The sequence below is a fragment of the Oryctolagus cuniculus genome, chromosome 15 (assembly GCF_051225735.1).
Source record: "Oryctolagus cuniculus isolate XC-2025 breed Fujian yellow rabbit chromosome 15, ASM5122573v1, whole genome shotgun sequence".
NCBI classification, from domain to species: domain Eukaryota; kingdom Metazoa; phylum Chordata; class Mammalia; order Lagomorpha; family Leporidae; genus Oryctolagus; species Oryctolagus cuniculus.
In genome coordinates, this window is record NC_142881.1 from 83,864,922 (window position 1) to 83,877,238 (window position 12,317).

The following is a 12,317-nucleotide window of genomic DNA, read 5'->3' on the forward strand; positions in this document are numbered from 1 at the left end:
AATTAGAATCATACCATGCAGCTTCTCAGACCACAGTGGAATGAAGTTAGAAATTAGCAACTCAGGAATATCTAGAGCAAATGCAAACACATGGAGACTGAACAACATGCACCTGAATGAACACTGGGTCATAGAAGAAGTCAAAAGAGAATTCAAAAATTTCTGGAAGTAAATGAGGATAACAACACAACATATCAAAACTTATGGGATACAGCAAAAGCAGTGTTAAGAGGAAAGTTTATAGCAATGGGTGCCTACATCAAGAAATTGGAAAGGCACCAAATAAATGAGCTTTCAATGCAGCTCTAGGATCTAGAAAAACTGAAGCAAACCAGACCCAATTCTAGTAGAAGAGAAATAATTAAAATCAGAGAAGAAATCAACAGGATTGAATCCAAAATAACAGTACAAAAAAATCAGAAGAGCTTGTTTTTTGAAAAAATAAATAAAATTGACACCCCATTGGCCCAACTAACTAAAAAAAGAAAAGGCCCAAATCAATAAAATCAGAGATGAAAAAGGAAACCTAACAACAGACACCACAGAAATAAAAAGAATCATCAGGAATTACTACAAAGAGTTGTATGCCAGCAAACAGGGAAATCTATAAGAAATGAATAGATTCCTGGACACTTGCAACCTACCTAAATTGAACCATGAAGACATAGAAAACCTAAATAGACCCATAACTGAGACAGAAATTGAAACAGTAATAAAGCCCTCCCAACAAAGAAAAGCCCAGGACCAGATGGATTCACTGCTGAAATCTACCAGACATTTAAAGAAGAACTAACTCCAATTCTTCTCAAACTATTCAGAACAATCGAAAAAGAGGGAATCCTCCCAAATTCTTTCTATGAAGCCAGCATCACCTTAATCCCTAAGCCAGAGAAAGATGCAGCACTGAAAGAAAATTACAGACCAATATCCCTGATAAACATAGACACAAAAATCCTCAATAAAATTCTGGCCAATAGAATGCAACAACACATCAGAAAGATCATCCACCCAGACCGACTGGGATTTATCCCTGGTATGCAGGGATGGTTCAATGTTCACAAATCAATCAATGTGATACATCACATTAACAAACTGCAGAAGAAAAACCATATGATTATCTCAATAGATGCAGAGAAAGCATGATAAAATACAACACCCTTTCATGATGAAAACTCTAAGCCAATTGGGTATAGAAGGAACATTCCTCAATACAATCAAAACAATTTATGAAAAACCCAAGGCCAGCATCCTATTGAATGGGGAAAAGTTGGAAGCATTTCCACTGAGATCTGGTACCAAACAGGGATGCCCACTCTCACCACTGCTATTCAGTGTAGTTCTGGAAGTTTTAGCAAGATCCATCAGGGAAGAAAAAGAAATTAAAGGGATACAAATTGGGAAGGAAGAAATCAAACTATCCCTCTTTGGAGATGATACGATTCTTTACTTAGAGGATCCAAAGAACTCTACTAACAGACCATTGGAACTCATAGAAGAGTTTGGCAAAGTAGCAGGATATAAAATCAATGCACAAAAATCAACAGCCTTTGTATGCACAGGTAATGCCATGGCTGAGAAAGAACTTCTTATTGTTTTTTTAATTTTTTTTGACAGGCAGAGTTAGACAGTGACTTGGTTCACCCCCAAGTGGCCGCTATAGCTGGCATGTTGCGGCCAGTGCACTGCACTGATCCGAAGCCAGGAGCCAGGTGCTTTCTCCTGGTCTTATGTGGGTGCAGGCACCCACGGACCTGGGCCATCCTCCACTGCACTCCCGGGCTACAGCAGAGAGCTGGCCTGGAAGAGCGGCAGCCGGGATGGAATCCAGTGCCCCAACCAGGACTAGAACCCAGGGTGCCAATGCTGCAGGTGGAGGATTAGCCTAGTGAGCCACAGTGCTGGCCAGAGAAAGAACTTCTAAGATCAATCCCATTCACAATAGCCACAAAAACAATCCAATACCTTGGCATAAACTTAACCAAGGATGTTAAAGATCTCTCCGATGAGAATTACAAAATGTTAAAGAAAGAAATAGAAGAGGATACCAAAAAATGGAAAAATCTTCATGCTCATGGATTCGAAGAATCAATATCATCAAAATGTCCATTCTCCCAAAAGCAATTTATAGATTCAATGTGATACCAATCAAAATACCAAAGACATTCTTCTCAGATATGGAAAAAATGGTGCTGGAAATTCATATGGAGACACAGGAGACCTAAAATAACTAAAGCAATCTTGTACAACAAAAACAAAGCCAGAAGCATCACAATACCAGATTTCAGGACATACTACAGGGCAGTTATAATCAAAACAGCATGGTACTGGTACAGAAACAGATGGATAGACCCATGGAACAGAATAGAAACACCAGAAATCAATCCAAACATTTACAGCCAACTTATATTTGATCAAGTAACTAAAACCAACCATTGCCTCAGCGAAACATTCAAAACCAGGAACTGGGGAGCTCCCACAGACACCAAGAAATGTAGACTCAGGACACTTTGTAACTCCCCCTCCTGAGTTCTGTGCCCTCAGCTTGTTTGCTCAGAAGGTCTATCGAGGACAGGGTTCCCTAATCGGCTCTGCTGGAAGCCCTGTGGAAATGTTTTCCAACCCCAGACCACCCACACCAGCTGGGTGACTCGACAGCTTCCTTTTTCACATTGTCAGCACCTGTTTTAAGCAGAGGTGTCCCATGGGTGTGCACTGGGCACACACTACAGGGAGTCTGATCACCACCCGCACAACACAGGTGAGAGGCAGCCTCCGAGGTGCAGCACGAGGGTCACCTCCTTAGGGCAAGCTGCTTCCTCTGCACTCGCATCAGCCATGCAAGCTATGTCTAAGCATGGGTCAAACGTGTGAGCCAACCTTCTTCATCTATGACAGATTTCCCTTTCTTGGGTCTTCAGCATCTATGTGGAATGCCACAAAGGCTGACAGATGCAACATTTAACCAACAAAATCTGAGTGCTGCTTCACAATGTCAAGAAACCCAACACATGGGGCCGGTGCTGTGGTGTAGTGGGAAAGCTGCCGCCGGCAGTGCCGGCAACCCATATAGGTGCCGGTTCTAGTCCCAGCTGCTCCACTTCTGATCCAGCTCTCTGCTATGGCCTGGGAAAGCAGTGGAAGGTGGCCCAGGTCCTTCCCTGCACGTGCGTGGGAGACCCAGAAGAGGCTCCTGGCTTTGTAACGGCACAGCTCCGGCCACTGTGTCCAACTGGGGAGTGAACCAGCAGGTGGAAGACCTGTGTGTGTGTGTAATGCTGACCTTCAAGGAAATAAATAAATCTTAAAAAAAGAACCCCAGGCCGGCGCCGCGGCTCACTAGGCTAATCCTCCGCCTAGCGGCGCCGGCACACCGGGTTCTAGTCCCGGTCGGGGCGCCGGATTCTGTCCCGGTTGCCCCTCTTCCAGGCCAGCCCTCTGCTGTGGCCAGGGAGTGCGGTGGAGGATGGCCCAGGTGCTTGGGCCCTGCACCCCATGGGAGACCAGGAAAAGCACCTGGCTCCTGGCTCCTGCCATCGGATCAGCGCGGTGCGCCGGCCGCAGCGCGCCTACCGCGGCGGCCATTGGAGGGTGAACGAACGGCAAAGGAAGACCTCTCTCTCTGTCTCTCTCTCTCACTGTCCACTCTGCCTGTCAAAAATAAAAAAAAAATAAAAAAAAAATAAAAAAAAAAAGAACCCCAGAGCTGTAGTATGGAGCCAAACAGGCATACAGTGCCTATGCATTTCCAGGTCCCCAAAGAAGCCCTCTCCATTCAATCACAGGAACTCCACTCCACACTGGGAAGGGTAGAACAGGGCACACACACTGGCTTTCTCCCTTATCAGCTATGGACAGAATGTAGGATGAGATTAAAGTTACCCAACTGTTGTTTCCACAGAGTTAGCAAACATTTTTAAGCTGGAATGAGTGCTAGCCTTCAAAACAGTCACATTGTTAGAATAAGGGTCTCTGGAATCCATTCAGTGTTTCTTCACGGCCAGTCCCGTCTGCTTGGGTCTCCGTGGTTCTTGGCTTCCTCCTCCTTCCTTGCGGAGCAAAGAGGGCTCCACTTCTATAGCCCAGCTCCTGAGACCAGAGCTGTGTGTAGAGGCTGGCCCTCCTGTCCTGTGATGAGGAGGAAGCCTTCAGAGCTGGAGGCAAGAACCCCATCACACAGAAAAACTCCCGGGACAATGAGCTGCAGCTGAGTCCCTCTCTCAAGGAACTGGTTCACGTGACTGTGTGTGGCAGGCTCACAGCCAGCATGGCAGGCCTGGTGGTCAGGAGACCACTCTGGAGTCTGATAAGCCTGAGTTCTGTCTACGTCTGCAAGCTCGAGACTCCCTGAGCCAGTCAATTAACCTCTCTGGACCTCAACTTCTTCTGAACAATGGAGACAAGAGTAGTGCCAAAGGACCAAATTAGAGCCATCTGAAGACCTTAATTAGATTTAGGCACCACTCCATCACATAAAGTGGAAGCTCTCTGATGGGCTGAGCAGAAGAGGTTGGTTTTATGGGCTGGGAAAGGCTGAAGACAGCAAACAGAAAAGAACAAAAAGACTGATCATTTCCAAGTTACTTTCTTTGTAGAAAAGGCAAGAGCGCAACGCCAGCAAGAAAACAATGGTTAGTTAACACCAGACTATTTCAGGCTACCTCTCTGGTCTAAGGATTCAAGCAGAGGGAACTTCACTACTGTACCAAAGAAACCTGGTCCATTTGGATGCTCCCTAACTCTCATTTCTTGGCAGGCCAAGCAACTTCCTTTCAGCCTGAGAACATGGAACTTTAGCAGGGATGACTACGTGTTGATTTTTGGCCTCGTCTGTTGTGGCCTAGTGCTGGAGACTGGTCAAAAACAACGGCCTCCAGTGACTTTGACACAGCGGCGGCCACAGAGGGCTGCAGCGAGGGTGACGAGAGCCACTCCCCATCTAGGAGCACTTTGCCCAGCCTCTGAACACTGAGGGTTTGGGTCAACGACGGTGGCTTGGAATTTCCCCCTCAGGAGTATAAAACACAGCACAGAAACTGGGGGCAGGAGGTCAGGGGGTCTGCAACGAGAAAGCCATGAGTTAGCGTCCTTTAGTCACTACTTACTCAGAGCTCTGACTTTGGACCACCATTTGCTCCTGTTGATCCTAACTTCCGAATCCGTTCAGTGAGGATATTAATATAGACTCACACACTTATGGGGAAGAGGTGGTGCTTTGATAAATATCAGCTTTTTATTCAATCTTCCACTTAACAATAAAAAACTCAATAGTCAAAATACTCTAATATAACCCAAGCATACATACTTTTGCCAGTTCTGCTACCTGTAAAATTGGACCAAATTGTATCTAAAAAACTCAAATTAATAAAAACTTACTCAAAGTTCTACTTATCTTCACATTTATAATCCAACCTATTCAGGGCCAGCGCTGTGGCACAGTGGGTAAAGCTGCTACCTGCAGTGCCAGCATCCCTTGTGGGCACCTGTTCAAGTCCCAGATGCTCCACTTCTGTTCCAGTGCTCTGCTGTGGCCTGGGAAAGCAGTAGAAGATGGCCCAAGTCCTTGAGCCTCTGCACTCATGTGGGAGACCTATAAGAAGCTCCTGGCTCCTGGCTCCAGATCAGCACAGCTCCAGACATTGCAGTCAACTGGGGAGTGAACCAGCAGGTGGAAGACCTCCCTCTCTTTGCCTCTCCTTCTCTATGTAACTCTGACTTTCAAATAAATAAGTAAATCTTTAAAAAATAATAATCCAAACTACTGCCTACCACCTCGAAGTGAGGGTTGTCTTAAATGTTTATTTTTTTAGAAGCAATTAGAAAGTTTAGTGCTTTCTAAAACTTCCCTGCCTCTAGATCCATGATCATTGTTTAAGTGTGGGGCAGGGGGTGGTTGTTAAAAGGAGGGAGAGAGAACTCTGTCAAAAAAAAAAAAAAAAAAGAGGGAGAGAAAAACACACACCCTCAAACAGGACCTAATATCTCCTCAAAGAGGAGTTCTATAAACAACATATACCATACTTATACTATGGTTTGCATGAATACAATTCCGAAGTTCAAACATCATGGAACCAAAATTGAGCAATTAACCACAAAGCAAGCTAATTTATTATCATATGGTTTAACCAAAAAATTTCCAAAGATCTCTAACCACCTGTGACCCACACACACCATAATTTGAAGTTGAAAACCTGAGTATCGGTTGATTGAAGCACCCTCATTTTGTAAATGAAGCCACAAAGGCCCACACAGCTTAACTGACCGTTCTAAAGGGCCAGAGCTGCCACGGGTAACATTGGGGCTTTGAACTAAGGCTCCCAATGTCTAGTCCCAGGTTCTGTACCCAAGACCGGTGTGGTCTTCCTGTACTGTATTAATAAATTTTCAGTTGCCAACACTCCATCTTAAAATGAACGTTCTAATGGAGTAACTTCCCTGAAGATCCTCAGTCCACATTCACACTCCTCAATAACTCACAAAGTATCAGAACCTTCTGCCTTGGATAACTCTAACAAGGGCCACTGAGCACCATGATAGGCTCAGAGAAAAGAACCATTGCCATTTACCAGTGCCAAGTGGTTAGGACAGGTGCAGGAGCCCACGATCCAGTATCGGCACTGTGGAATGAAGGCTTGGACTAGGTCATCTGTAGCTCCACCTTCCAGCTCTCACACTCTTTGTTGTCTGTTCCTTCCCCACCAGCACCCCCCCCACCAAGATCTCCAATCTGTACTTCTTTTCCTGGCATCCAACTTACTGGTAAAAGGCCAAGTTGGTCAGAATCAATGTAGGACTTAGTAAACTCGAAATACTAACTGTCAATTTGGTTTTCTTTCATGCAACAACCTACACTAGGCAGTTTGTACAAATCTTCAGTAAAAGGAATTGTAAATTGGGGCCAGCATTGTGGCAAAGCAGTTAAAGCACAGCCAGCTGCTCCACTTCTGAGCCAGCTCCCTGCCAATGTGCCTGGGAAAGCCATCTGGAGGATGGTCCAAGTGCTTGGGCCCCTGCACCAGCATACAAGACCCGGTAGCAGCTCTGGGCTTGGGCCCAGATCAGGCCACTGTGGCCATATGGGAGTGAACCAGTGGATGGAATATCTCTCTCTCCCCCTCTCTGTAGCTCTGTCTTTCAAATAAAATAAAATAAATCTTCATTAAAAACATTACAAATGAAAAAAAAAACAAGAAATTGCACTTTCTTGAGACTTTTTTATTGCCCCCTTCTGCAATAATCATGTTGGGATGTAAGCAAAACTTCATGGGTCCCCACCAGTTATCACCCAGGCTCTATGTAAAGGTGGTGACTACCAGGGCAGAAATGTGAGTAGCGTCAAGCTTTAGAATTTGTTGGGTTAAACTGAAGAGCGCCTGAGAAAACTGCCCATCCAAGAGCCCCAATACAGGCTGACAAGGTATGGGACCAAGTTTCCCAGTCTAAGACAGGCACGCTGGAGACAGAACCATCTGTGAAGCCAACGTCACACTGGGGGTGCATGGTCTGCCAAAGCAGTTCAATCTGTTTCTGATGTGAATCCAACCCCTGTTCCAAGGCCAGGATCGCTGTTTTGATCTGACTGGTGGCTTGGTTTTGGGTAAACAGGGGAGTGGCCGTTAGCTGAGTGACGTTGTTCACCAGTCAGCTGTTTGAACACTTTGGACGAGGGAAATGATGGCAACAGCCGCACCAGCTACCGCAGCGACAATGGGTATAACAGAGCGATGATCAGTCGAAGGGTCCTCTTAGTCCGCTCTACCAGCTGCCTGACTGCATCCTTGAAGGGCTGGTCCCAGGGTCCAGTCCAGTTACTGTGTGCCCGGACAGAAAGCCAAATCACTGGGCCCATCCTGGAACCCAGCCTGGTCACCGGCGGCCTGAGTTTAACATCAGGGCTGCACAGATCAGCACCACCAGCAGCGGGCCCATTGGACTAGGGGTCAGGGTCAGGCGTTGGGCTTGGTCCACCAGACCCTTGAGGTCCTCCATGTCACCCGATGTTGGGAGGAGGCAGGCCTCTTCCTTGTCTCTTCATGGGTGGCTTGTTTAGGGAAAGGTACTGAGGTTGGCTGTTAGAGAGTCTGCCTTTGGAGACTGGGGTCCAGGGTTTGACACTTCGGGCCGGTATACACACAGGCTGAGGAGCGATCTCTGGAAAGACTCAAGTGAAACCTCTTCCCATTGTTATAAGGGCATAGGGTAAATAGCTAATGTCAACCCAGATTCCAACCCTCTGGAACTGCTCCCAAGGCGCACTTAGCTGCTCCCTAAGGGCCATCTTACACACCCTGCCTGCCTTGTGGTGCCTCCTCACACCAGCTTCCCAGGGTCGCGTTACCACGTTGGGATTCTGAGTGTGTGTGTAGCCAGATGCCTAAGGGGGCTCCACACTCACTGACAACTGCTTCCACTTTTCCCAGCCAAGTGGAAGATCGTAAAAGGAACTTTAAAACAATTAATTCATGTATTTGAAAGGCAGAGTTACGGAGAGAGAGAGAGAGAGAGAGAGAGAGAGAGAGAGAGAGAGGTCTGCCACCTGCGGGTTCACTACCCAAATGGCTTCAATGGCTAAGGCTGGGCCAGGCTGAAGCCAGGAGCCTGGAGCTTCTGGGTCTCCCTAGTAGGTGCAGGGGCCCAAGGACTTGGATCATCTTCTACTGCTTCCCCAGGACATAGCAGAGAGCTGGATAGGAAGTGGAGCCTCTGGGACTCGAACCGGCGCACCACAATAATGGCCCCCAAAAGGGGTTTTATGGGTCCCACTCAAGGGCGGCTCCTACAAGGGGCAAGGCAGCCCGAGTAGAAAGTGGCGGAGGCACCGGCAGGGATACAGAAGGGGAGCTGTGGAGAGGGGCTCAGTAGGGGAATGTTCCAGAGGCCCACGGCTGTGCCCGTGATGCAGGCGCGGAGTTGTAGGGAGGCTTGGACATAACCGAAGTCACTATCTAGAGTGGACAAAGACGCCGAGGGGCCCGGCTGCACTGCTCAGCACGTCCACGCGGCCTGTTTGCAGATGGGGCCGGGCCAGAGGGGAGAGAATGTTCTTTATCAGCTGCCCACACGCTGTGAGGCCGATGGCCAGTGGCTTGTTGATGACCTGTCACGTACACCCAGCCAGTGCCCCTTCACCGCCTGGCCCAGCTGAACAGAAGTTGACAGTGCGTTGTTAAGTCACTGTTTTCAGTGGTCTGCGAGGGGAGCTGGCTGCCCCAGGCCACGCCCTTCAGCCCTCACTCCCCAGGCTGTGCCCCTCAGCCCCCGCTGCTCCTAGGCCACACCCCTTCAGCCCTGGCTGCCCCAGGCCAGGTCCTCAGCCCAGGCTCCCCCAGGCCACAACCCATCAGCCCTGGCTCCCTCAGGCCACGCCCTCTCAGCCTTGGCCTCTTCAACCCTGTGCTGCACCAGGTCTTGGACACTTCTCCCGGCTGCCTTGCTCTGACCTGTTCTATCCTCAGGCAACCACTGCAGCCTGTGGGGAGCCACAGCAGAGAGAGAGGCCCCTCACCCATGAAGGGGAAGGGAGGAAAAACACAAACACCCCCAAACAGGGAAAGGATCCATCTCATCACAAAGATGCATAGACTGTGTTCATTGCCCAGCAGAGAGCAGGCTGCAGGCAGAAACCACAGGGGTGCCCCGGCGCTGGGACAGGGGACGCTGCGTGCGGGCACATGGGCATAACCTTTATTCCACTTTTCTTCTCTTCAGTTCACATGCTTTAAAATGCGCAATCAATGCATACACAGCCGAGTGATTGCTCCACACATGCTTTACTGATAAGCAGGGCTGTACATCGGGCTGTCCGGGCCCGCGGGAGGACCTGGGCCCACTAGCTCTTCACAGGATCCACGAGCTGACTGGACATTCCTTGTCCGGGTTCTCCAGCTCCACCACGGAGTAGCTGCAAGTGTCCTTGTGGAAGATCGTCTTGCACTTTGTGGTATCAAAACCTCCGGGGATGGCAGCACTGTCATCGAGAAAAACCAAGCCCTGTTAGACAGGAAAAGACTCCCCCATGCTACCCCCACCCCAGCCCAGCCAGGGCCACACTGCAGTGGATCCTCTCCTCCCACCTTGCAACCGCCATCATCAATGGGATGGCACCCTTTGCTGTCAGCCCCACAGCGTGGCCCCCGGGGCACCTGCACCTGCCCATTCTGCAGTCATACAAACCATCCCTGCCATCCATCGCGCAGTCCGTCTGGCCTGCCCAGCATGGCCAGGAGTTCTGATAGCCCCAGAGGCAGGCCTGGGCTGCTCTGGGGCCAGGCAGGTGGCTCCAGCCTGGCTGTCCCTGGTGTTCCTGTTCAGGAAGTGGTCAGGTTGTCCCAAGCTTGGCAGGAAGGAAGTTAGAAGAGGAGCCATCTCAACCCACAGGAGCAAAGAGAGCCACTCCAGGCTGGGGTCATGGGGCCCAGGAAGGAGTTGAAGACTGGGGACCATCTCCCTCAGAATATTCACCCCCACATTCAGTGGGGCAAATAATTTGGGGGCCCATTGGTCCCTTGAAGCTCATGCGTAAACCCTAAATTTAAACTGTCTCTGCCCAAAAGGTGCATACACACAGCCGCTCCCCACCACCCTCTGTGACAAAAGATGACCCTCACTTTCCTTTCAACTGGCCACCAACAAAGCCAGGGTCTTTCTTCTATCTCAACTGCCTGACTCCTCCCAAGACACCTGAGGATGGCGCTCCCTCTGGGCCAGTGGTGTCAGGGCACTCGCACACCAATCTCCTGCTGGCTCATGCTGCACGCGAGTGGAAGCAAATGCTCGAGACTTGACTTCAGCGCTGGGGTTCAGCACTGAATCTGTTTGAAGACTAATGAATGACTAGCTTGAATGTTTGCAAGAGTTTTGATGAGGTGCGTGAGTGTTAATGCTAGACTATTGAGTGGAAAACCCAGACTACACAATTGCAACCTAGAGTTTGGTATCTGTCATGTAAAAAACAAAAAGTGTAGAAAGGAGTTGGGGGGCTGGCGCTGTGACATAGCAGGTAAAGCCACCACCTGCAGGGCCGGCATCCCATATGGGTGCCGGTTTGAGTCCTGGATGCTCTACTTCTTCTTCTTCTTCTTTTTTTTTTTTTTTTCTTGACAGGCAGAGTGGACAGTGAGAGAGAGAGACAGAAAGGTCTTCCTTTTCTGTTGGTTCACCCTGCAATGCCACTGCGGCCGGTGTGCTGTGGCTGGCACACCATGCTGATCTGAAGCCAGGCGGCCTCGATGCTTGCTTCTGATCCAGCTCTCTGCTGTGGCCTTGGAAAGTAGTAGAAGATGCCAAGTCCTTGGGCCCCTGCACCCACGTGAGAGACCTGGAGGAAGCTCCTGGCTCCGGATCAGCACAGCTCTGGCTGTTGTGGACATCTGGGGAGTGAACCAGTGGATGGTTGGCCTCTCTCTCTCTCTCTTTCTCCTCTCCCTCCTCTCTCTCCATCTCTATAACTCTGCCTTTCAGATAAATAAATATTTAAAACAAAACAAAAAAAGGAGTTAGAAGGAAATCAGGATAAGATACTAATTGTTGTGTGTGATTATAAATATATTTTATTCCTATACTTTCCAATAGTGCTGTAATTACTATGTTTTATACTGAAAACTTGGGAAATTATTACTGAAACTTTTAATGTTAAAAATGGTTGTTTGGGCACCAGTGTTGTGGTGTAGAGGGTTAAACCACTACCTGTGATGCCAGTATCCCATGTGGGCACCAGTTCAAAGTCCTGGCTGCTCCACTTCCAATCCAGCTTCCTTCTAATGCACTTGGGAAAGCAGTGGAAGATGGCCCGAGAGCTGAAAGAAGCTCCGGGCTCCTGGCTTTGGTCTGGCCCAGCCTGGCTGCTGTGGCCATTTGGGGAGTGAACCACTGGATGGAAGATCTCTCTTGCTCTCTCTCTCCCTTTCTCTCTGTAACTGCCTTTCAAATACATAAATAACTTTTTTAAAAGAATGCTTACTGATAAAATTGAATCCAACAATATTTTAAGTTAAAAAATATGGTTGCTTACAGGATGGAATGTGAATGTCGTGACCACTGTGGAAAACAGATGGGCAGTTTCTCAAAGAGTTAAAAAGAAAATACACACTATGAGACCCAGCCACTCCACCCCAGGTATACGCCCCCAAAGAACTGACAGCAGGGACTCAACCATACTGTAGAGTAGCACACACTATAGCCAAGAGGTGCAGATAACCCACAGGTCCGTCAGCACAGAAACAGAAGTAAAATAGGTTATTCCTATAACACAAAATATTTTTCAGGCTCCAAAAGGAAGGGATTACTGAAAGAGGCTGCAACACGGATGAACTCTGCAAACG

General features: G+C 48.5%; 1 protein-coding gene and 1 long non-coding RNA gene across 4 annotated transcripts in view; one reads left to right on the top strand and one right to left on the bottom strand.

Annotated features, from left to right (window-relative positions):
• Nucleotides 1-12,317, top strand: part of LOC149122137 (uncharacterized) — a 320,316-nt gene that overhangs the window by 40,641 nt on the left and 267,358 nt on the right. The window lies entirely within an intron of this gene.
• The window catches only part of LOC149122138 (beta-microseminoprotein-like), a 449,968-nt gene continuing 447,399 nt past the window's right edge, over nucleotides 9,749-12,317 (bottom strand). For all 3 annotated transcript variants that reach the window (XM_089313687.1, XM_089313686.1, XM_089313688.1), the window contains one exon: nucleotides 9,749-9,964. In XM_089313687.1, the coding sequence (XP_089169813.1) occupies nucleotides 9,835-9,964 (130 nt within the window). In that variant the 3' untranslated portion in view covers nucleotides 9,749-9,834. The remainder of the gene's footprint in view (nucleotides 9,965-12,317) is intronic.